The sequence below is a fragment of the Macrotis lagotis genome, chromosome X (genome assembly GCF_037893015.1).
Source record: "Macrotis lagotis isolate mMagLag1 chromosome X, bilby.v1.9.chrom.fasta, whole genome shotgun sequence".
Classification (NCBI taxonomy): Eukaryota; Metazoa; Chordata; class Mammalia; order Peramelemorphia; family Peramelidae; genus Macrotis; species Macrotis lagotis.
The window spans coordinates 245,601,508-245,626,585 of NC_133666.1; the positions used below are offsets into that span (position 1 = coordinate 245,601,508).

A 25,078-nucleotide genomic window follows, 5' to 3' on the forward strand; every position below is an offset into this window, starting at 1 on the left:
CTAAAAATCAGTTGCTGGTCTTTATTCCTAACTGTAAAACACTCAATCTTTCACAATTTCTTCATTAGCTCAAGTCCTCTCTTTGTTCTTTCTCCTACATGATATTCTCATGGCTTATGGGTGACGCTACCTCTATAAAAGCTAGGCCTTTTTTTTGGGTGGGGTGACTTTTTCTTCAGACACTACTTAAATATCTAACATCTCACAATTCCCAGTTTGTGCCAAGAACTCTCCTCACTGCTCCTCTCCTACTTTGGGCTTCCTGGGAAAGTCTTTGCAGATGTGTAGGCTTTTCTCCTGGGGAATCAAGCATGAGTGAGTGGGTAGTCCCTCTTAGTTTTGGTTCTGTGTCTATTCTCTGCTTTAAAGGCCAATTCCAAGCAGTAGCTCAGGTGAAAACCAGCACATTATTCAAACAATTTCAAGGGTGTTGCTAATGGTGTTATCTTTCACCTGGTATAAGGAGAGACTATCTCCTTGAAGGTAAGGACTGTTTCATTCCTTTTATCAGCTGCTGACAAAGAAGATCCAGGAAAATGCCCCTAAGTAACATTCATACAAATGAATTCACAGATCCCTAGAATACCAATAGATAGAGGGTAAGGGTACTTAAAACAATGCCAAACTGTTGGATTTTTCAAAGTTACAGAGATTTCATTGCAGCTAAAATCTCTGGAAATAATGATGTAACAAAAATGAAACCAAAAACAAACCAAAATAGAATGTTAAATGTCGACAGAATCATGGTTTGTACACTTGGAAATAATGACAGAAGTTCAACATATGGTTGCCAGACCAACATTTTATTTAAAAAGGAATATATCCAATTTATTTCTTAAATAAAGGTTTATTAACATTAAAATACTTTCTGCACCAAAGGATATTTGATTTTCCTAAAATTAAGTTTTCCATTGAATCAGTCTCTGGTGATTCTGAAAAGGTGAACATGATGTTATCCACAGTGTTCTGCTATGCCAGTCCAAGCTTCACTGGGAAGTTCCAAGATAGCAAATCCATGGAAATTTTTCAGCAAGGGAAATCAGGAATTGAAAAAAAAAACCTCAACCCCTTTCAATATATATATATTCAGTTTAGTCAACCACCTTTATAGAGTGAGAAGATAGGACAGATGTTTTTCCACTGGGTCCTGTGTGTCTTGAAGAGGTGCCACTCGGTTCATGGTGTATAGTTCGAGGGTATTTTGCTGCAAGGGCTTGAGGAATGGTTTGCTGTAAGAGAAAAATCCACTCTGGTGAGAGTGCAATACAATTCTTTTAACATTTCTGTGGTGCTGAAACTGATAAAAAATAAAATCTTCCATTTTTTATGGATTCTGAAGCTAGGAAGTTCCTTAGTGCTGCTAAGTTGTGAGGGGAGAATATCAGGAAAGGGAGAGATAGCAAGAGCCTATTTCCCCAAGGTGGCGAGATCTGAATGGAATTCTTGGGGCCACAACAGATATTACAGGCATCCTCTGGTGAAAGGATGCCATATGCTTTAAAAGATGAAACACTGGGCATACATGGAATAATACCACCATATTCAGGAAGAAAAGAATCATTGCTTTTCAGGGAGATGATTTTTTTTTTAATCATCTTAGGTTATTTTCACTTGAAGGTAATGCTACTTCACTAATTTGGATACTGAATAATCTGTAATACAACTAACCCTGCACCCTGGATGTTTGTACAGAAAGTACTCTAACCTAAAGTACATTTTTTTTTTCTTCTTTCTCTCTATTCTTGAGGTTTTACATCTTCTTGGGTGGAAGGGGTTTATGTTTATTCTTATGTTTACTCTTATAACATTCAATTTACATCAATGTATGGCATGGAAACAATGTAGAGACTGTAAGACAGTCTTGGGGGGAGGGAAGTGAGGAGGGGGAAAATTGTATAATTCAGAGCCTTGCAAAAAATGATGGGTATATAATTGGAAAACAAATAAAATGTTAAAAAAAAGGTACTCTATAGTCCTTAAAGTAGAGATGTAAATAAATTTCAGGTGTTATTTCTAGGATCTGTGATTTCATGTGGATGCTCCTCTTTCATGTAAATCACAATCCCCTCTGCAACTTAATGACCCCTGTCTTTGTGCTGCTATTGCTTCTAAGCCTTTTCTGCTTGATGAGATCTGCTGAAGTTGTGCTTCAACTTAGTAGATCAGCTTCCAGTATCCTGGCTCAACTTCCCATCATATTGAAGCACCAGTGGACTGACAATGTAGAAAATAATAATGATGCTAATAGTGAAGGTTGGTAGGTTGTAATTAAGGAGGAAGAATCTAAATGTTTTAAATTGTAAATCAGAAAATACGTAAATTCTTGCCCACTGCCATTAGGGCAGTAAAACAGGCCCTGGTTTGTAATGGAAATATAGCCCACAACTCTATGATTAGGATTCCTTCAGATATACAATTGTTATTTTTGGTGGTTAGCAGTAGGATTTACTCTTAATGTGACTTTAAAAAATTAGTTGCCTACATTAAAAATAAGCATTATTGCTCACTACAAACATTATATTCTTCTATTGATGTTCATCTTTAATATTTTGACCTATATACTTTGAGTAATTTGATCAAAACATTTACCATAAACTTCACAAAGCTGAAAATGTGTTTAAATTGATAGTAATTTGACTCAATTAAAAATATGATTTTTCCCTATGTCTGACTCCCTTAAAAATATTTCAACATTCTAATTAAGAATTGATGGACAAAAGGAAGGCAAGGGAAAAGGGAAAAAGGGAAAGGGGAAAGAAAGGGGAGGGGGTTATATAGGAGGGCAAACACACTGAAGGGGGTGGTATTCAGAAACAAAATACTGGGGAATATGGATAAAAGGGGGAAGGGGAAAAATACAAACAAAGGGAAGATAGCATGGAGGGCAATAAAGAATTAGTAATCATAACTTTGAATGTGAATAGGATGAACTCTCCCTTAAAATGTAAGCAAATAGTAGAGTGAATTAAAAACCAGAATCCTACAATGTGCTGCTTACAAGAAACTCATCTGAAGCAAAGAGATACATATAGAGTAAAGGTAAAAGGTTGGAGCAAAATATATTTTGCTTCAGCTGAAGTAAAAAAAAAGCAGAGGTAGCTATCCTTATCTCAGACAAAGCAGCAGCAAAATTAGATAAAAGAGATAAGGAAGGAAACTTTATCCTCCTAAAAGGTATCATAGACAATAAAGTCATTTCAATACTGAATTTATATGCACCCAGTGGGACAGCACCCAAAGTCTTAGAGGAGAAGCTGAAAGAACTACAGGAAGACACAGACAGAAAAACTCTACTAGTGGAAGACCTCAACCTCCCACTCTCAGATCTAGATAAATCGAATCATAAAATAAACAAGAAAGAAGTTAAGGAGGTAAATAGATTGTTAGAAAAATTAGATACGGTAGACTTATGGAGGAAACTGAACGGGGATAGAAAGGAATATACCTTTTTCTCTGCAGTACATGGAACCTATACAAAAACTGACAATGTACTAGGACATAAAAACCTAATGATCAACTGCAGAAAGGCAGAAATAGTGAATACATCTTTCTCAGATCATAATGCAATAAAAGTCATATGCAATACTGGGCCAAGGAGATATAGACCCAGAACAAATTGGAAACTGAATAACCTCATTTTAAAAAATGAGTGGACCCAAAAACCAATTATAGAAATAATCAACCATTTTATCCTAGATAATGATAATAATGAAACAACATAACAAAACCTATGGGATTCATTCAAAGTGACTCTCAAGGGATATATTATAGCTCTAAATGCTTACATGAATAAATTGGAGAAAGAGGAAATCAGTGAACTAAACATGCAGCTAAAAAAATTAGAGAAAGAACAAATCAAAAATCCCCAATTAAATACCAAATTAGAAATTCTAAAAATTAAAGGAGAAATTAATAAAACCAAAAGCAAAAAAAACCCTATTGAATAAATAAAACCAAAAGTTGGTATTATGAAAAAAAACAATAAAATTGATAAACCTCTGGTCAATTTGATTAAAAAAAATAAAGAAGAAAACCAAATTGCTAGTATCATAAATGAAAAAGATGAACTCACCACCAATGAGGAGGAAATTAAAGTAATAATTTGAAATTATTTTGCCCAACTCTATGCCAATAAATTTGATAATTTAAGTGAAATGGATGAATATTTACACAAATATAAGTTGCCCAGGTTAAATGAAGAAGAGATTAAATACCTAAACAACCCTATCTCAGAAAAAGCAATTCAACAAGCCATCATTGAACTCCCTAAAAAGAAAAATCTCCAGGGCCTGATGGATTCACAAGTGAATTCTACCATTTATTTAAGAAACAACTGGTTCCAATTCTATATAAACTCTTTGGAAAAACAGGGAAAGATGCAACTCTGCCTAACTCTTTCTATGAAACCAATATGGTGCTGTTACCTAAACCAGAAGAGTTAAAACAGAGAAAAAAAAATTATAGACCTATTTCCCTGATGAATATAGATACAAAAATCTTAAATAGAATATTAGCAAAACGATTACAAGTTATCACCAGGATAATACATTATGATCAAGTAGGATTTATTCCAGGAATGCAGGGTTGGTTCAATATTAGGAAAACTGTTAGTATACTCAATTATATCAACAACAAACCTATCAGAAATCATATGATCATATCAATAGGTGCTGAAAAAGCTTTTGACAAAATACAGCATCCATTACTATTGAAAACACTAGAGAGTGTAGGAATAAATGGACTGTTCCTTAAAATAATTAGCAGTATCTATTTGAAATCATCAACAAGCATTATATTCAATGGGGAGAGGCTAGAGGCATTCCCAATAAGATCAGGGGTGAAACAAGGGTGCCCATTATCACCACTACTATTCAATATCGTATTAGAAATGTTAGCATCAGCAATTAGAGAAGAAAAAGAAATTAAAGGAATTAGAATTGGGAAGGAAGAGACAAAACTCTCACTCTTTGAAGATGACATGATGGTCTACCTAGAGAATCCCAAGAAATCATCCAAAAAACTACTGGAAACAATTAGCAATTTTAGCAAAGTTGCAGATTATAAAATAAACCCTCATAAATCCTCAACTTTTCTATATATCTCTAGCAAGATACAGCAGGAAGAGCTAGAAAGAGAAATCCCCATTCAAAGTAACCTCAGACAATATAAAATACTTGGGAGTCTATTTGCTAAGACAGACTCAGAATCTTTTTGAAAACAATTATAAAACACTTCTCACACAAATAAAATCAGATTTAAATAACTGGACAAATATCAACTGCTCATGGATAGGTAGAGCTAATATAATAAAAATGACAATTCTACCAAAACTAAAGTATCTGTTTATTGCCCTAACAATCAAAATTCCAAAAAATTACTTTAATGAGAAAAAATTGTAAATAAATTCATATGGAGAAATAAAAAGTCAAGAATTGCCAGGAGCTTAATGAAAAAAAGTGCAAAAGAAGGTGGCTTAGCCCTACCTGATCTAAAATTATATTATAAAGCATCAGTCATCAAAACTGTTTGGTATTGGCTAAGAAATAGAGCGGTGGACCAGTGGAATAGACTAGGTGTAAAAGCAGGAGATGATTATAGTAATCTGCTGTTTAATAAACCCAAAGAGTCCAGCCATTGGGATAAAAACTGCTGGGATAATTGGAAGTTAGTATGGAAGAAACTTAGATTAGACCAACACCTAACACCCTTTACCAAGATAAGAGCCAAATGGTTACAGGACTTAAGACATAAAAAACAATACTATAAGCAAATTAGAAGATCAAGGACTAGTTTACTAGTTGTCAGAACTATGAAAAGGGGAGCAGTTTATAACTAAGGAAGAGTTGGAGAACATCACCAAAAACCAATTAGATGATTTTGATTACATTAAATTGAAAAGCTTTTGCACAGATAAAACCACTGTAACCAAGATCAAAAGAAATGTAGTAAATTGGGAAACAATCTTTACAACTAATGATTCTGACAAAGGACTCATTTCTAAAATATACCAAGAACTGAGTCATATTTTTAAAACAAAAAACCATTCCCCAATTGTCAAATGGTCAAAGGATATGCAAAGGCAATTTACAGAGGAGATCAAAGCAATTCATAGCCATATGAAAAATTACTCTAAATCATTAATTATTAGAGAAATGCAAATTAAAGCTTCTCTGAGGTACCACCTCACACCTCTCAGATTGGCCAATATGACCAGAAAGGATAATGATCATTGTTGGAAGGGTTGTGGGAAATCTGGACACTATTATACTGTTGATGGAGCTGTGAATTCATCCAACCCTTCTGGAGAGCTATTTGGAACTATGCCCAAAGGGCAACAAAAATATGCATACCTTTTGACCCAGCAATACCACTACTGGGTCTATATCCTGAAGAGATGAAGTAAAGGGGCAAAAACATTACTTGTACAAAAATATTTATAGCAGCCCTGTTTGTGGTGGCAAAGAATTGGAAATCCAGTAAATGTCCTCCAATTGGGGAATGGCTTAGCAAACTGTGGTATATGTATGTTATGGAACACTATTGTTCTATCAGAAACCAGGAGGGATGGGATTTCAGGGAAGCCTGGAGGGATTTGCAACTGATGCTGAGTGAGCTGAGCAGAAGCAGAAAAACACTGTACACCCTAACAGCAACATGGGAGTGATGATCAACCTTGAAGGACTTGCTCATTCCATCAGGGCAACAATCGGGAGCAATTTTGGGCTGTCTGCAAAGGAGAGTGCCATCTGTATCCAGATAAGGAACTGTGGAGTTTGAAGAAAGTTCAAGGACTATTCCCTTTAATTTAGAAAAAAACAGATATCTTATTGTCTGATCTTGTTACCTCTTAGAATTCTTGTCTCTTCTCTAAGGATATGATTTTTCTCTCATCACACCCAATTTGGATCAAGGTACAACATGGAAACAAAGTAAAGACTGACAGATTGCTTTCTGTGGGGGGGGGAGGGGAAGTAAGGTGGGGGGAAACTGTAAAACTCAAGTAATATCTTTAATAAAAATAAAAATTAATAATGGGGCAGCTAGGTGGTGTAGTGGATAAAGCACTAGCCCGGGAGTCAGGAGTACCTGGGTTCAAATCTGGCCTCAGACACTTAATAATTACCTAGCTGTGTGGCCTTGGGCAAGCCGCTTAACCCTGTTTGCCTTGCAAAAAAAAAAAAAAACCACTAAAAAAAATAAAAAATGTAAAAAAAATAATTGATGGGCAAAGAAATGATGCAAAATGATGGGCTGGGACTTGGGGTTGATCTCCAAGGGCCTAACTCTAAATTCATGAGCCTATAATCCCAAGAGAATGAAAAATATTAAAGAACTTCTATTCTCTACACTTGAAGGTTCTCAAAAATATTTTCCTGGGAGTTTTTTTTAGATTTAATAAACTTCAAAACCTTTTAAAATGGTATTTGCTTTTTCAGAAAAGTATTATGTGAAAGGCACTGGTCTAGACATTGAGGGGCAAACAATGAAGAATAACGTTATTGAACTCGTCGTCCTAAAACAGCTTAAAGTACAGCAAAGGACTGGACATGGTTGTAAAATATAATTGCTAGCAAATTTATTTGGTGCTGTTTAGTAGAGTTTTACTTCCCTCTTGTGGAAGGTAGGTAAGAGAAAAAATAGGAGTGAATAAAAGTTATCACTGAATTTGTGTTTCTGAATCACCTGTAAATTAGTAATCAAACAGGGTAAATAAATTAACTGTTATTCAGTCACTGTAAGGTTAATCTTTCCTGGTTCTAGATTAAAAGAAATTAGTATCTTAAGTTTTTCTTTTCCAGCATCTACAAAAATTATCTGCAAATACTGCTATTAAATATCATACTATTTAGATATAAAGATCATTCCAGAAGCTATTTAGTTGTAACTTCCTTTTCCTCATCTTATAAAGGAAAATGAAACCGAACCCAAAACTATTGTTATCGCCTCTTCCCTCCACCTTTGCATTCCCCATTTGTGCCACTTACCACCAGTGGAACCTGGGGAAAGTCTATTCACCATTTCAGGCCAGTTTTTTCATTGGTGGTGGTGGGGGGTTTGAACCCAGTGATTTCTAAGGCTATTTACATCTCATGAGGGTTGATGAATTCAACTTTTGTTTGGAAGTGTATATAAACTCCTACTCAGATGCCAGAATTATGGCTAGTAAGATTTAATTCACTGATTGAATTTAATATGAAAAAATGAGTAACGGACATTTTGCAGAAATCTATAGAACAGGAGGAGGGAAGCAGTGTAATGATGGACAGTGAGCAGGCCTTGGAAGGGAGGAAGCCTGCTGGCTGTTTGTCTCTGTTCAAGTCACTTATTCTCTTGGGGCCCTGAGCAACTCTCTAAGAGTTTAAGTTGCAGAAAAGTATCAACTTGCATTGTTAGAGCCCTTTGCTCATCTGGGAGTTCCCTATTCCAATGAAGTTGTAGGCTCTACAGATCAGGGCACACAAGAACTGTTGAGGGGGAGAGGAAGCTCAGTAGGGATTGTGAACTGACATTTTCTTTTCTCAGTACAACATCCTGCCTTATCCTTTTCCCATCCCATCCCCACTCTTTGTTTTAGGGTTCCTTTCTGCCTTTAGTTTCAATCCTGTAAATTTCAATTTCAATAATTGAAGACCCTGTATACTTGAACCTTGATCAAAAACATTCAATGATTCCCTAATGTAGAAGATAAAATCAAAACTCTTTAGCTTGGCTATGACAGTCTTCCTTGTAATCTAAGTTCAACCTACCTTTCCAGTCTTATTACCCTTCACCTTACTCTGGTCAGCTGTTCTCCAATCTTATCCTGCCCTCACCTACCTCTGCATTCATGTGGATGATTTACCATACCTGAAATATGCTCTCTCCACATGTGTGCCTCATGAAATCCTTCTCTTTCTTCAAGGCCCAACTCAAGTGTCACCTTCTCCATTAAGCTTTCCCTGATATTCCAGCTCAAAGTGATCTTGCCCTCATCAAATTTCTTACAGTGTTTGGCCTAATCCTCCTTTTTAAAAAAAAAATCACATCCTCCCTTTATTGCAGTTATTTGTATTGGTATCTTAATCCCCTATTAGATTTCAGATCACTTGAGGGTAGGGACCTGTTTTTTTTAATCTTTGTAACTTTAGTTCTTACTAATTTATGTGCTATACAAAAAAGGCATTTAATAAATGATGAATTTGGAGGTAAGAGAGACCAGACCAAAGATGAGCAGGAAAATAAAATTTTACCTTTAACATAGTAAATAAAATTAAATTTCTAAAAGGTTCTAAAAATTTTAAAAACTTAGAAGCAATAGAAATCTGGGTTCAGAATCCATAACTTTTCATTGGAGATAGACTATGACATATGTATGTTTTCCTTTTCTGTGCAGTACTAGAGTGGAAAAAAACAATAAAAGGGGAAAAGATTATAGTTAAATTAGAAAAAAAGTATTTCAATTCCAAGGAGACTTGAATTCTATTTCCATCTTTTGCCAAAGCAGAAAGAGTACAGCATTTGGAAATTAGGGGCCCAGTCACTTAAAACATCTATGAGGCTCTGGGTAGTCATCTAATCTCTCTCAAGGGCCTTGACTTCGGGGCGGCTAGGTGGCACAGTGCATAGAGTACCAGCCCTGGAGTCAGGAGTACCTGAGTTCAAATCTGCTCTCAGACACTTAATAATTACCAACTGTGTGGCCTTGGGCAAGCCACTTAAACCCCATTTGCCCTCAAAAACCTTAAAAAAAAAGACCTTGACTTTATCATCTATAAAATGAAAAGTGTGTCCTGCTGACTTCTAAAGCCTCTTCCACTTCCAAATGAATTGATTCATTTTGAAATTTTAAATGATATTTTTTTGAGTTCCAATTTCCTTACAGGTTGCCATGTGCTTTGGGAATGTGGTAAGAAAGAATACTTCAAAAAATTCTGTGAAGCCATTCAGGCACTACTGGAGCAAAGAAGAATTACTGACTTCTTTGTTTATGCAGAACCATCACTAATGCAATGCTTTTGGCCCACATCATGGGATTTTCAAAGGCTGTTCCAGGAGAATGCAAACTCTTTTAGGTCTCTCCCTGTTGGAAAGGCTTTGAGTATGGGCCTGGTAATGGACTAAATTCATCTAAGGCCTAGCCTCGCAGAATTTATCAAAATGGTCACTGGAAAGTGATTTATTTTAGCTACAACTCAAAAACACTGTCTACAAAGGAAGGGTGATTAGTTTTGGTGCTGAGAATCATAAACTGATGAGATCAGGTTAAAGAAATAAAAGAAGAGGAAATATAAGTTTTCCAAACAACTGATAGCACATTTCTTTATGTACCAAACAGTTCGAATGAGTACTTTTAACTGAAAATTTTTCTACAATGGATTAATACGTTTCTTTGAACTCTCAAATAGACAAATTGTACTTGATGTCACAAAGTTCTCATTTAAATAGCAATGATCATTTGCTACTGAATGTGTTCATCTCTTCTTTTAATGGCCCTGTGTGGTTATTCCTATTATGTCATTGTGACTATTTTTCATAAATTTTTTATTTAAAATTTTCTATTTTTCTATGTCTTTTCTCACAGAGCAAAAAAAAAAAATACAGAATGTGGGTCCAGGAGCTTTTTCTATGTATGAGACTAGGGTTTCATGTGCTTTTTATTTTGGCTGCTCAGATTTTCTGTATTTACTGGACCTCACCTCAGCTATATATTCTGTGAAATTCTGAGATAAGGCAACTTTGCTTTTCAGGGATATAATTTTTGGTATAAGATGAGATTTTTAAACTTCAACCTCTGTATCAATTACAAAATGAAGTGCAGTTTCTGATAATTTGGATTCTACTGGGCTATTTGAGCTGCAAAACTGTGTCCATAACTCAAGTTTATAACTATGGTATCAATTTGTGATACAATGAAAGCTGCAATTACTGACAAAGTACCCATTATCTTTTTTTTGTTTGTTTTTGCAAGGCAATGGGGGGTTAAGTGACTTGCCCAAAGTCATACAAGCTAGGTAATTATTAAGTGCCTGAGACCAGATTTGAACTCAGATTCTCCTGACTCCAGGGGCAGTCTATTCACTGTCCTAATCCCTATTATCTTAAGATAAGTTCTGTGGAGAATTAAATGTTACATGATGATGGGTAGGTAAGAAAGAGCATGAAATATGTATGTGCTAAGAAGTTGAAGGAAATATGGTTAGTGATTCTGGATACTCCTTACCATCTAAGATAGTGTTTGGGTTTGAAAATCTTAGAAATGGAGTAACTTTTTGATATGCCCTCCATATAAAAAGAAAATATATTAACATTATAAGATGAGGAAGTGTTCATGCTTTTAATAAGGCACAAAAAATTCTGATAGAGACTAAGTCAAGGACTTTATTTCTCTATTTGAAAATTCTCTCAGCATTTTCTGTTCTGATACTGTTTTTTAAAGGGGATGAGATAATTGTCCTTTTAGGGATATAATTTTTGGTATGAGATTTTTAAACTTCAACCTCTGAATCAATTACAAAATATAAAATGAACTGGTTGCTATTGAACACTATTTCAGATCATAATTCCAACTATGTGGGTAAAAAAGTTAAGGGGGTTTGAGGTGAAGAGCTAGAATCTATTTCAGGCCTTTTCTCAAAAAGACAAACTAGTAGGGAATGTCTAATTGGGAAAGGACTGTTAAGTTTTCCTAGCAAATGACTTCAGTTATAGGATATTTATCCAATGCTACTTATTCCATTTTCAGACAGTCTTGGTTGTTAGGAGATCATTTCTAATAGAGCCAAAATTTGACTCCTCTAATTTTCACTTACTGGTCTGACTTTCTGGGGATGAAGAACAAACCTATTCCTTCTTCCACATGAAAACTCTTCAAATATTTGCTAAAAGCAGAATAGCTGATAAATTCTTCACTTTTCTTTTGGATAATGGAATCTTGAAAAGGGGAGAAATGATGAGAGGAACAGTTATTCTATTTCAGTTCTGACCAATTAGGAGGAAGTGATTCAGAACTTCTGGAAATCATCATTAATTTGGTGGGAAAAACAAACAGAAGAATATCAGGAATGGTCTCCCATGGTTTAGGGGAGAAGATTTCAAAGAGCTCAGAGTCAGGATTATTAAGAGTGGTTTGGGGGAAAGCTTGTGGGAATTCCTGCCTTCACTGCATCTTGGCTCCAGCCCCCACACCCAACAGGATTATTAGGATACCACATGGTCAGAATCTCTTATTAAACAGCTCAAGAGAGATGGGAAGAACCCAAGAAAATTTACTGGTGATTAGCATTAAGCACAGTCACATTCAAGACAATTCTCCCTTTTCTTCATCATCAGTATCAACTGCAACTGGGGTATCAGAAATTTCCTTGTTCCCAAATTCACTAAATTAGTCAATACCTCCTTATTGGTTAGAAACAAATTCTGAATAGACCCTTCTTCCATTTCTTTGTCTACCTTCTGAAAGCAAGGTAAGATGTCCCAGGTTCAGCATTCTGTCCCCTATGCATAACTAATCTTATTTAAAAAAAAAAGCTGAGGCTTGTGACAAATAGCAAAGGTAACAAAAAGTTGGAGGTTTTTTTTAAAATATAAGACTCCTGGGGCAGCTAGGTGGTGCAGCAGATAAAGCACTGGCCCTGGAGTCAGGAGTACCTGAGTTCAAATCTGGTCTCAAACACTTAATAATTACCTAGCTGTGTGGCTTTGGGCAAGTCACTTAACCCCATTTGCCTTGCAAAAACCTTAAAAAAAAATAAGACTCCTACCTGGGTCAGATGGTTTAAGGGACAACAGAGAGAAGACAAAATTACTCAACTATTATATTGTGCTTCTATTTTCCTTCTACCAAGGACAATGATTTTCATAGTAGAAAAAAGAACAAGAGTAGTAAATAGGGAAATTAAACCCCAAACAAAAGACGAGTTAAGAAGAGGAACTTAAGCTTTTCTCAAACAAATTCATTTTCAAACAAAAGCTAGAAAAATCCCAAGAGTAGGGTTACTGAAAACTCATGGCTGTATATTCAGTAAAATGTTATCAATGATCTTTAAGAAGTGGTGTCAACTATTACATTGTTGGTGGAGCTGTGAACTCATCCAACCTTTTTGGAGAGAAATCTGGAACTACTTTGTTGCCCAAAGGGTAACAAAATTATGCATACCCTTTGATCCAACAATATCACTACTGGGTCTATGTCCTGAAGAGATGATGAAAAAGGGTAAAAACACCACTTGTACAAAAAATATTCATAGCAGCCCTGTTTGTGGTGGCAAAGAATTGGAAATCAAGTAAATGTCCTTCAATTGGAGTGTGGCTTAGCAAACTGTGGTAGTATGTCATGGAACACTAGGGAAGCCTGGAGGGATTTGCATGAACTGATGCTGAGTGAGATGAACAGAACCAGAAAAACACTGTACACCCTAACAGCAACATGGGGGTGATGATCAACCTTGATGGATGTGCTCATTCCATCAGTGAAACAATCAGGGATGATTTGGGGCTGTCTGCAATGGAGAATACCATCTGTATCCAGAGAAAGAACCGTGGAGTTTGAACAAAGACCAAGGACTATTAACTTTAATTTAGGAAAAAAAACTGACAAAAAAAATTTATCTTATCATCTGATCTTGCGATCTTTTATACTTTATGTTTCTTCCTTAAGGATATGATTTCTCTCTTATCACATTCAATTTGGATATACCATGGAAACAATGTAAAGACTGGCAGATTGCCTTCTGTGGGGGGTGGGGGGAGGGAAGTAAGATTAGGGGAAAAATTGTAAAACTCAAAGTAAATATTTATAATTAAAAAAAGTGGTGTCAAACTGGAGAAGTGTTATAGGACTGGAGTTGAGAAAACCAACAAAAAGAGGTTAATGAGATTAGTATATATTCTCTATAAAATTCCAGACTATTACAGAAATAGTTTATGGGCACTCACAAAAAAGAAGAGGATGGCTGAACTAGCCAGAATAGCTTCATGTCATTCAGAAAAAAAAAATTCATTTTTTAAATAAAATTAGCATACACAGGGGACAGAATGCTGAACCTGGGATAGAAAATCTGACTTCATACACTTATTTGTATGACCTTGAGCAAATCACTTAACCTCCATCTATCTCTCTGTTTCTTCAGCTATAAAATGGGGGATTAATGACAACAGCTGCCTTCTAGGTTATTGTGCACATCAAATGAAATAATATTTGTAAAGTGTTTATAGCATAGTACCTGATACTTTAAAAAATACATACTCTCTATTTATAAATTGATTTCAACAAACAATCTGACAAGGTCTCTCAGAATATTCTTGGGTTGTTGGAGACAAATAGATTGATTGATAGCACAATTAGACTGATCTTGGAATTGGCTGTCTGACCAGATTCAGAGTGCCTAAAGGATCAATATCCACTTAGAAAATGTTTAGTAGAATCATTGAAGGCTCTGTCCTTAGATAAGTTCTGATTGTATTTTAATGACTTAGATGAAATAAAATCTGTTGTTTGGATATAGGCCATATTTTTTTGCCCAAGAAAAAATGAAACACAAGAATGCCTATAATTAGTATTATTTTTTAGTTATAATTGCATTTTTTCTTTTCAAAGAGGCATGTGACCTATATTCAGGCCAGTATGGAACATTTGATGACAGGTTCCAAAAGGAACCTGGTAAACTGAAACAGTAGACTGAATCTAACAAGATGAAATGGAATCAAGATTATGTTCTTTACTTGGAATTTCAAAAAACAAGCCACATGGGTTAAAGATATGGGAGACAAGGTTTGGATAGTTTTAAAGTTCAATATCAATCAAGACTGTGAGAGGTAAGTCAGAAAAGGGTAAAGGGATCCTGGTTGCATTAATACTAGAAGAGTCAAAGGGGAGGAAGGCAGGAGAGTCTCAATGAAGGATGTTCATTTATCATGTCATGTGGTAAGAGGGACCTGAGAATCTGAATGTAGTTGGAAAAGGATGACTATCATGAGACTGGAACTTCAAATGCTATCTCTCCAAAATGACTGGCTAAAGGATCTAGGTATGTTAAAACTAGAGAAGAAAAATTAAAAGGAGTTAGATTTTGGCTCAATATGAGGAAAAACTTCTAACAATTGGATGTGTCCCCAAACTAAATGGGAAGTGCTCAGGGAATATAAGGAGGTTCTCCATCATAGGAGTTCTTTAATGTCTTAATGTCTCTTAATATCATCCAATTCTGAGACTTTTGCTAGTAGTTTTTTGATAATAGAAATAACATGATTAAGATGCCAATTATGTTGTAATAGAGTATTTATTTTCAAAATCCTACATTAAATAATGAAACAAAAATTAGATATACAAAAATAATGGCTAATGTACCAATCTCTTTTCATTTGATCCACCATTTAAAATGAAAAAGAAACCCCCACACATTTGTAAAGTTAAACACTTCTATTCAACTAATTAAGCATAAAATAACAATTCCAACTCCTACAAGTGCTTTGACCTTTTTCCTCTCTGGCTTCCTCCTTGGCTCTGGTCTTCAGCCTCACTACAGTTCACTACAGCTGAAGTTACATTATCAAATTAATCCAGCCGGTTTCTCCTTAATTTAAACATGCTGATATTATATCAGGCAGCTTCATTCAGGAAGGAAGATAATTAAATCATCATCAATGAGGCTCTCTCATTAACACTTTGGTCTCTGTAGTGCACAAGAATATCATGTAACACTGAGAATGGATGTAAAAAGGATTCTTTCTCATACATTTCTATTTATAGATATAGGTATATTTGCTAAATTAATGCAACTTAGCTAAACATACTTTTAACTGTTTACCTAAGAGGGTTAAAAACTGAGAAAGTTTAGAATGATTTTTGTCATTTGAATTATCTTTTGTGAATATTTTTGTTTGGGATTGATAAATAACAAAACCATTATCAAAATTAGAAATCACTGATATTTACCCTTACTGTCAGAGCAAAACCAGCTCTTTGTTACATCTGATCAATTTTTACAGAAGCTTTATATATGTAAAAGTAGGAAATGATTCTACAAAGAATGACTTTTTAAACTAAAGGAAAGATTGACATAGAACAATGGAATAAATCAAAGTTTTGAGAATATAATATACGGCAAGAAGCAAAAGGGGACTTTTTTTTTCCTTATCAGTGTTGGGACAGTTTTCTAAGCTAGCTTTTAAAAGTGTCTGCTGGAATACAAACTCCTTAGGGGGAAAAATCCTTTTTTGTGTTGCACTAACATTTCATACAAAACAATCATTGAATACAGACTTACCTGTGAAACTGGATGATGTTTTTCTATAACAACCGAACTCATGGGAGGCAAGACCCCCATTACAGCTAAATTGCTACAATTTCTACTGGTTTTAGTAGGCAAATCAGATCTCCCTGCAATTCGAGCTGTAATTGTTCTTCCTGCCTTCTGTTGGACAGAGGTCACAACTTTTGGCCCACACTAGATGAAGAAAATAATGAGGAGATCACATTGGAGAAACAATTTGTACCTATAAATAATAACTCAATTCAACTATAATGCTACTGTCAAAAAGTATTATATCTAATTATAGCTAATACCTTACCTTAAAAAGTTAATACCTTACTTAAAAAATGCCTTAAAATGAGTAAAAAAGTACAAAATATCTACTTCATAATTTCATAGGCATTATGAAAATTATGAATAAACTAAATCTTTATTGACTAGTGAAAGTGAGGTATCTTCAAATGGATACATGTATACTCTAGCATACAATAAAAGACTTAAAAAATTTTGTCACTTAACCTAGCATATGTATTTTTTTTTTTTTTTTTTGGTTTTTGCAAGGCAAACGGGGTTAAGTGGCTTGCCCAAGGGCACACAGCTAGGTAATTGTTAAGTGTCTGAGACCGGATTCGAACCCGGGTACTCCTGACTCCAGGGCCGGTGCTTTATCCACTATGCCACCTAGATGCCCCGACATATGTAGCTTTTTGTTCCTTTCATTCTCCTCTCCACTAAGTACAAAAGCAGAAAAGATTTAAATTAGTTGAAATGATAATTTTCAATAATTCTAGAATCAGAATTGAGATTAGCATGGCAACTACTGTCTTAACATGAATCAATTGCCCATGGTGCTGATTTAAAATCTTTATTTTGAGAACATATTTTCAACACAAATACTTTTCCTATATTTACTTTAACACATGCAACTGTTTTAAAGATCAAGTGAGGGGCAGCTAGGTAGCGTAGTGGATAAAGCACCGGCCCTGGAGTCAGGAGTACCCGGGTTCGAATCCGGTCTCAGACACTTAACAATTACCTAGCTGTGTGGCCTTGGGCAAGCCACTTAACCCCGTTTGCCTTTCAAAAAAAAACCCTAAAAAAAAAAGATCAAGTGAGATTCCCCTTGTTTCCATGGTACTAGTAAATAAACACTTGTCTTTGTCAGCTTCTTTCTCTGTTAATAGGCAGGTTTTTCCAGTAGTGAAGAAACAATGACCAGCATATATTTCAAGTCAGTAGGAATCCTTTAAAAGTCAGACTGAAATGGAATAGTTTCATAAGAAAACAGGCCTGATTCCAGGAAAGGCTTTCTGATTCTGAGGCTTAGGGCTCCTCACTTTTGTCTTCTGAGATCTTGCTAGGGGGGAATATATAGCTTCAGTCATGAAATTAATTCTTAGGAATAACACCTTAGTATGTCAAATGTGATAGGGGAAAATGAAGATAAGTGACTTTAATGTTATAACTTATTATAATTATAAAAGTATTTTATACTCTTCATATTTTTTGAGGGCAAGAAACCACCTTAAAAGTTTAACAGACTCTCTCTCTCTCCCATACATACATACATATATACATATACATGTATATATATGACATATAAATAGAGAAATATAACAGGGAGGTATAAAATGAAAATACAAATTAAGCCAAGGAGGCAGGGTATTCCATGTGGAAGAAAGAATATGAGCAAAGGACCAGGGGCAGATAAGTTTAGGAGAATAGTCAGTAGTCTAATTTGACTGAAATGCAGACTCTGTAGGCTGTACTTACATTGTACCACCATGTGTTATGTTCTGGACTAGGTAAGGGGATACAAAAAGTGAAAATACCAAATACATACAAAATAAAGAAAAAAGTAATTTTGGAAGAGGAAAATGCAAACAACTGAGGGAAAGATTTCTTGAAAAAGACACTTGAGAAGGGCCTTGAATAAAGTCAAAAGATGAAGATAGAGAGTTTTCCAGGTTTGGGGGAACCCAGCAACAGCAAAAAAAAGGAAGATGGAATGCGAAGTCTGAGAATTGACAAGAAAATCAATGTGACTATAAGTTAGAGGGTGTAAGTGGAATGACAGGAAATAAGCCTGGAAAGACAGGACGGTCTCAAATTGTGAAGGATTTTAAAAGTTCAACATATGACTGTGCTTTATCCTTTAGACTCTAAGGGGCCTCCAAGATCAAGGGAAAGTCTATGGTAGCCCTGCAATTTAGGAAGATAAATTTGGAAGTTAAGTGGAGAGTGGATTGGAGAATGCTAAGACTGGAACTGTGAAGACCAATTAGAATGCTACTTCAGCAGCAGAGGTGAGAGGTGATGAGGGTGGTATTATATGAGTGGTGTGAAGGAGAATGATGCAAGATTTGTGCTACAGCAGAATTGATAAGATCTGTCAATTGATTGGACATGGGGACAAAGGAAGGGAAGTGTTGACCATAATTCAAAGGTTTTGAACTTGTGTGAATGGAAGAATGGTGATGCCCTCAATAAAAATAGGAGAGTCAAAAGAAGTAGATTGACATGTAGAGAGAATATGATGAGTTTTGTTTTAGATATGTTAAATGTGAGATGCCTTGTGAGACATTCAGGTGAAGAAGTCCGAAGAGCTCTGGTAACGTGAATAAGGGAACAGCTATCACATCTCTCCCAAGTCTTTTCTAAACTTCTCCTCCTACAACTCATTCTCTTCTACTATCATCAGGCCTTTGGTCATCCTGGTTGCCCTTCTCTAGACACTCTCCAATGTGGCACCCAGAACAGAACCCAATCCTTTATATTTGGTCTGACCAGGACTGAGTGCAGAAAAAGACCTTCAAAGTCCTGGAAACATATTTCTCTTAATGCAGCCTAAAATCACATTGGCTTTCTTGGCAGGCATATGCCAAGCTTTCAAACATTATTACAGAGAGTACAACTCCAATGGCCTGGCCACAATAGAATGTTAAATGTACAATTGCCAAATTACTTCTAGATTCATTTACATAAATTGCCAAAAAAAAAGACTTTTATGGAGAATTCACATAGGGCAAATACTCACAAAGGGGTCAGAAGAAGTGATACTGGGACCCTTAAGGTCTCCATTAAGAACTTTGGAACTGACTATGCAGTATGGGAGACATTGGCACAAGACCACCCAGACAGTGTGCCCTCATCAGAGAGGGGGCGGTGGTCTCTAAGTAAAGCAGCTCAAAGGAAATGGGAGATGCGCAAATTTAGAGAATCCACCCCAGATGTTCACATGGATTATTTGTACCCAACTGGTGGTAGAGCATTCTGGGCTCGTATTGGTCTGAACAGCCCCAGTCAAACACACTGTGATTTGTCTCTAAAATAGTGATGTCATTTTTGTCTTCTTAGTTAAAGAAGGACAAAATCCAACTGAACTATTAAACTATCCATTCCTATTGAGCTTGTGATCCACTAAATCCCCCAGATATTTCTCAGAACTATGCTTTGTTTATGTAAGCACTCTATAAATACACCTTTATTTAAATCATTGATAAATAGGTTAAATAGCACAGATCTCTGAAACTCTTAATACTTAGTCCCTCCCTTTCAGCTTAAGTCTTGTGTCCTAAAGAAACTAGAGATCTCTGAATCCTCTAATTGTTTATGCTTTGCTTAAAACGCTTGTTGAATAGAGTTAATCTATTTTGGTAAAATGGTACCACCTTGTGGCCAATCTCAGAAACTTGCTTGTCTTTTTCCTACCATCTCTGGCATTCTCCCCTTCTTATCATTCACATATTTATCCAAGCAATCTTTCATATATATATTGACATATCCATCTTAATCCCATTTTAAGAGAACTTAGAACTCTTGTCCAGTATACCTAGGAAAACCACCTGATTTTCCTCACTAGATTTCAGGGGTAAAACCAAAACAAATCTATCAATGTGGCCAATAAGCAGAATGGTAGAGCTAGTATACAAATGTGGCAAGGAAAAGCTGTCATAAAAAGCTTAAGTGAAAACAATTTAGTAAAAGTATCGGCATTATTACTTCTAGATTCATTTACATAATCCTTTTTCTTTTCTTTAACCACCAATATTTGAGAAAAATAAAAATCTTTTTCTCAATTACTTTTCTTTCCATTTGTTTAACAACTAGTATTTTAAGATGACCACTTTCTACCTATATATTTTTTGTTATTCTAACAACATATGCTTTACCATCTGTGGTGAACTAACATTTTTAGCCATATAATGAATGAATTGATCAAGGTTTCTGTGGATTTGCCTGGAACCCAATACCAATAACCACTTATGACATTATTTCTATGGGAAGATGCATTTTGAGATTGTTTCCTCTCCCAGTACCCCTAAAGAAACAAATTAACAACAATAACAAAAAATTTCCCCTAAAATTAACTTTTAAGAACTGATTTGTTTGTAAGGAGAAAATTCCTCAAAATTGTACTAACCATTTCTTCTGTTGATGCTTGTGCTTGCGCTGATGCTGAGAGAACAGAAGGTTCAAAATGAATAGAATCTTTCCCGGCACCACTGGGACCATGGTCATCTTTCTTATTTGTTACCTGATCTACGCCTAAAAAAACAAAATGGACACTATTAAAATACTTCACCATTCTTTGAATCCCCTTTTGCTCAACAGTGACACAGATATAGTAGGGCTAAAATCACAACATGCCTAAAAATACCTAATTAAAAAAGTTAGCTGAGACAAAAAAAAATAAAACAACAACCAAATCTATTCCAAATTCCTAAGTAGCTGACATCATAAAATCTAGCTTAAACCCAGGATGACAGAATTCTTGATCATATGCTAGATATAGTTACATTAATATGGTTGGTATTAAAATATCTAGCAAAGTCATTATTCAGACTTTGGTTTCCTTCCCGTTTTACAGGTCTAAATAGCTTCTTTTCATTTATTAAATAAAAAAAATAAAAATCATGTACTATCCTTCGCTGGTTTTAGAATTGAAATAAGAAATCAGTTTTCTTATCCTGTCATTATTCACCTTTTACCTTTGGTGTAATAATATAAAAGAGCTGAAAGTACCAATATCTGAAAAACCCATGGCAATACTCCATTGTATTTGTACCCTTCTCATTTGGATCTTAATATTTAGAGCTGCAAGTAGCTCTAGAGATAAACAATCTCTTTTTTTTTGGTGAGGAAGTTGGGATCTTGAGGGGTTATATGATTTGCTAGAATCAGAAAATGGCAAATATGAGACTCAATCAAGGTCTCCCAACTCCAAACCTAGGTCTCTTTCCACTTTCAAAAATAACTCAATAAGCATTCAGGAAAATGCAACTACATTGCTTTTCCATCATTCTTTTAACTATTTAAGTATAACAGTAACAACAAAAGCATTTCCTTTATTAGATAATTTTGTCCTTTGGAAAAAAATTCAAATACAAAAACAAAAGTCAAAACTTTTAAAAGAGTACATACTATCTTCTCTCACTTTTACTGTAAAATAAGGCAAACTTTGCAACATTTTGGTAGCCCAAAAATATTTCTATAGAAAAATTTCTGTTACTAAATATTTGACTATGATAACTTCATTCCAATTGATAGTTGCATCCCTTTAAAAGTAGAGCTCAGGGGCAGCTAGGTGATACAGTGCATAGAGCAGAAACCCTGAAGTCAGAAGATCTGAGTTCAAATTTGGCCTCAGACACTTATTACCTAGCTGTGTGACCTTGGACTAGTCATTTAATCCCATTGCCTTGCAAAAACAAAACAAAAAGTAGAGCTTGAAATAGTTTCACTACTTTTTTGCTCCATGAAAGGTAATTTGTACTTTTTTTCAGGTAAATGATTAGAAGATGCTGAGAGATCATCTCTGGTCCTGAAAGACCTAGAACAGGTGAGAGATCTAGAACTAAAGGTGGACAAACATATCACAAATGTATGCTATTTGAAATGGAAAGGTACAGTTCCGCCTTCTCATATTAATTGCTTTGTCATTCATCCTGGTTTTAACTGTGAGGTGTTTTTTTTTTAAGTTAAAAATACACATTCCAGTTATATATATGAACAAATTACGTGAATACAAGTGTTATAGTCAATAGTTCTAATTTGTATAATTGTTATATTTCCATGCCACTTCACAATAAACTCAGATTTTCAACTTATATCTTAGACTTCTTTTGTTCACAATGAATTTGGCAATGTAATCTTAATGTTAAGAAAGTAAGAAATCAAGGCAATACAAATCAAATATTTGAATAGAAAATTTGCTATTGTATTAGAAAAAGAAGTGCTATTTTATATCAGATTATATTCTCATTTATAATTATTTTTTTGGTAAATGATACAACAAAATTTAGAACTCATTAATTCTAGGCAACTAAGACTATGAGATTTAGAACAGTTGCTGGTGGGTTTCTTCATTAGGTGTGTCTAAAGTTGAATAAATCACAAGTCTGGTCTATATATAAAAATATATATTATTAATTCCTCCTTATGAATATATGTATGTATACATACACAACACACATGTACATATATACTACACACATAAACTTTTTGAATCTATAACATGTCAGACACCTTAAAAATTACTTAAACAAATCTGCCCCACAGAATTATTAAGAAAAAAAGCATTCTGTTAAATCCCCAAGACTTATAATAAATATATGATGATAATGATGATGATACTAGAGAAAACATGATGGACAACAGTAATGATTCCATTTTGGACGTCTCGACAACCGACATCAAGAGCCTACCATGGGCCAGGGCTTTAGGCACGATAAGACTTTTTGAAGGGTACAATCCCTCTTCTTGAAAAGTTTGCATTCTGTAGGTGGTAAAGTAGAGAGATGCATGGGTACACAAAAAGGAACGTGAGGTCCAAATTAGGTATACTAGGAACACTGAAGAAGGCAGAAGAACACATTTGCATTGGAGGTATTAGAAAAGACTTTATGGAAGAAGTGGAACAGGAGATTAAACCCTGAAGGAAGGTAATTCTGAAAGGCAGAAATGAGTAAGTGCACTTCATGCATAGTGATTTCATGATCATCTGTACAGAGCCAGTCAAGTTTAGAAATAAATAGTTGCCTAATTTGGCTGCAAAAGTGAGTGTAGGAAGAGGAGGAATGTGAAATATGACTAGAAAGGTAATCTGGAGTCAGACATGCCAGGCCAAGGGATTTATATTCAATGTTAAAGAAAATACATGAGATTTCTGAACAGAAAAAGTGCTCTGGTCAAAACAATGTTGCAGGAAGCTCATGTTGGTAGCATTGAGAAGGATGAATGAGAAGGAGACTAGTTGAGAGGCTATCCCAAAAGTCTAGGTGAGGGGTACTTAAGACCTGAAAAGGATGATGGTTGTATGAATGCAGGAGTGCCTTGTCCCCAGTTTATCCTGGATTTACTCTATCTTGTTTGTACATACTTGCTTCTATGCTGTCTCCTTCATTAGACTGTAAATTCACTGAGGGCAAGGACTGTTTTTTGTTTTTTTTGCCTGTCCTTTGCCCAGAGCTCCACACAGCTACTGCCCATACTATGTGCTTAATAAAGGAGAACTGCCCCAAAATGGTATGGTCTGTCTCAGAAGATAGTGGGTTCATTCTCACCATAGGTCTTCAAGGAAAGGTTAGAAAGCCACTGGTTGGAATACTGTAGACACAGGAGATAATGGGAAATGAATAAGAATTGCCAAGCGCTCAACCTGAAATCAGAAATGTGTAGTGGAGGAAGTCAGCATGGTTTTTAAAAAAATTTCTCCCAACAGTGTTAAGTGGCTTGGGAAGAGATGGTGGGGATGACCTTAGCTTGAGGATTAGCAGTGGTTGAATGGGGAAGGACAGTGGGATAAAAGATTCAAGGATAGAAAGTATAGAAAGCTTGTTAATAAGCAGACTGACTAATGTATCCAAACTGAAGGAAAGTCAGATCAGAATAGGGGTAGACAGAGAGTAAGAACAAGGACAGAATAAGAGACTGGGTGAAGAGAAGGTTTGAAAGAAGCAGGAGGCTAGTAGAGGGTGGCATTTACAAATCTTCAAAATTTGGCCCTAAATTTATCCTTCTTTTGATATTACTCTTCTTTACTGCTCAGTAGTTCAACCAAAATGGCCATCAAGGTACTGCTCAGTTTTGGCATTCTATATAGGGTTTTGGAGCATTACTTTTCCATCTGACAAAAAACAAAGGGAGATAGTAAATTATAAACTAGCAGCAAAGCCAAGATGTGAAATTAGGTCTCCTGACTATGGCTGTATGCTTTTTCATATCATATCACAATGACAAGGTCTAAAGAGCTAGTGGAAAAAGTTATTGAATATTTCTTTGAAATAATTGTTGATTACTGAGAAATCTACTGAAATAATTTTTGCATTTGTATAAGGAAATATGAGTGGAGGAATTTCCAGTATTTGAGAGTATGAAAAAGCATCTCAATGCTCAGAGAAATTATTAAAAACATAAAAATGTAAAACATGCTATCTTCAGTGTTGCACCTTCCACTGAGTTTAAATAATAATGACTATTACCTGATTTGTTAGACATAATAATATGAAATATTGGAATTCCATCATGAAGCTAAAAATCATAGCACTTATTAAAAATTGGTTACATCAAATACTTTTCAAAAAGCATTTATTAAATGCTTTTTATGAACTCTCAAACTTGGACCCAGGTATCTTGATTGGTGGTCATTTCAGGTGCCTATTATATCTAGATCTGCCTTCAGTCACCTTTTATTTCCTGGTCATTTTATTACATATGCTGTGATCTGGTAGTTTTAAGGAACTATAATAAAATCTACTCTTATCATTGTTTTTGGAAAGGATTTGGCACTCGTCAAATAACTTTCCAAACAAAATACCCCTTCCTGGTCACTACTCCCCTAAAACTTT

The 25,078-nt window shown here is 35.2% G+C and overlaps 1 protein-coding gene across 5 annotated transcripts in view; it reads right to left on the bottom strand.

Moving 5' to 3' along the window:
• Positions 1 to 770: 770 nt before the first annotated feature.
• The window catches only part of POC5 (POC5 centriolar protein), a 57,864-nt gene continuing 33,556 nt past the window's right edge, over positions 771 to 25,078 (bottom strand). For 4 of the 5 annotated variants that reach the window (XM_074207571.1, XM_074207572.1, XM_074207575.1 and 1 more), the window contains 3 exons: positions 20,653 to 20,777; positions 16,245 to 16,424; positions 771 to 1,229 (listed from right to left, as the gene is read on the bottom strand). In XM_074207571.1, the coding sequence (XP_074063672.1) occupies positions 1,092 to 1,229; positions 16,245 to 16,424; positions 20,653 to 20,777 (443 nt within the window). In that variant the 3' untranslated portion in view covers positions 771 to 1,091. Of the gene's footprint in view, positions 1,230 to 11,789; positions 15,651 to 16,244; positions 16,425 to 20,652; positions 20,778 to 25,078 lie in introns of all 5 variants that reach the window. The other variant, XR_012472621.1, reaches the window with a different exon arrangement.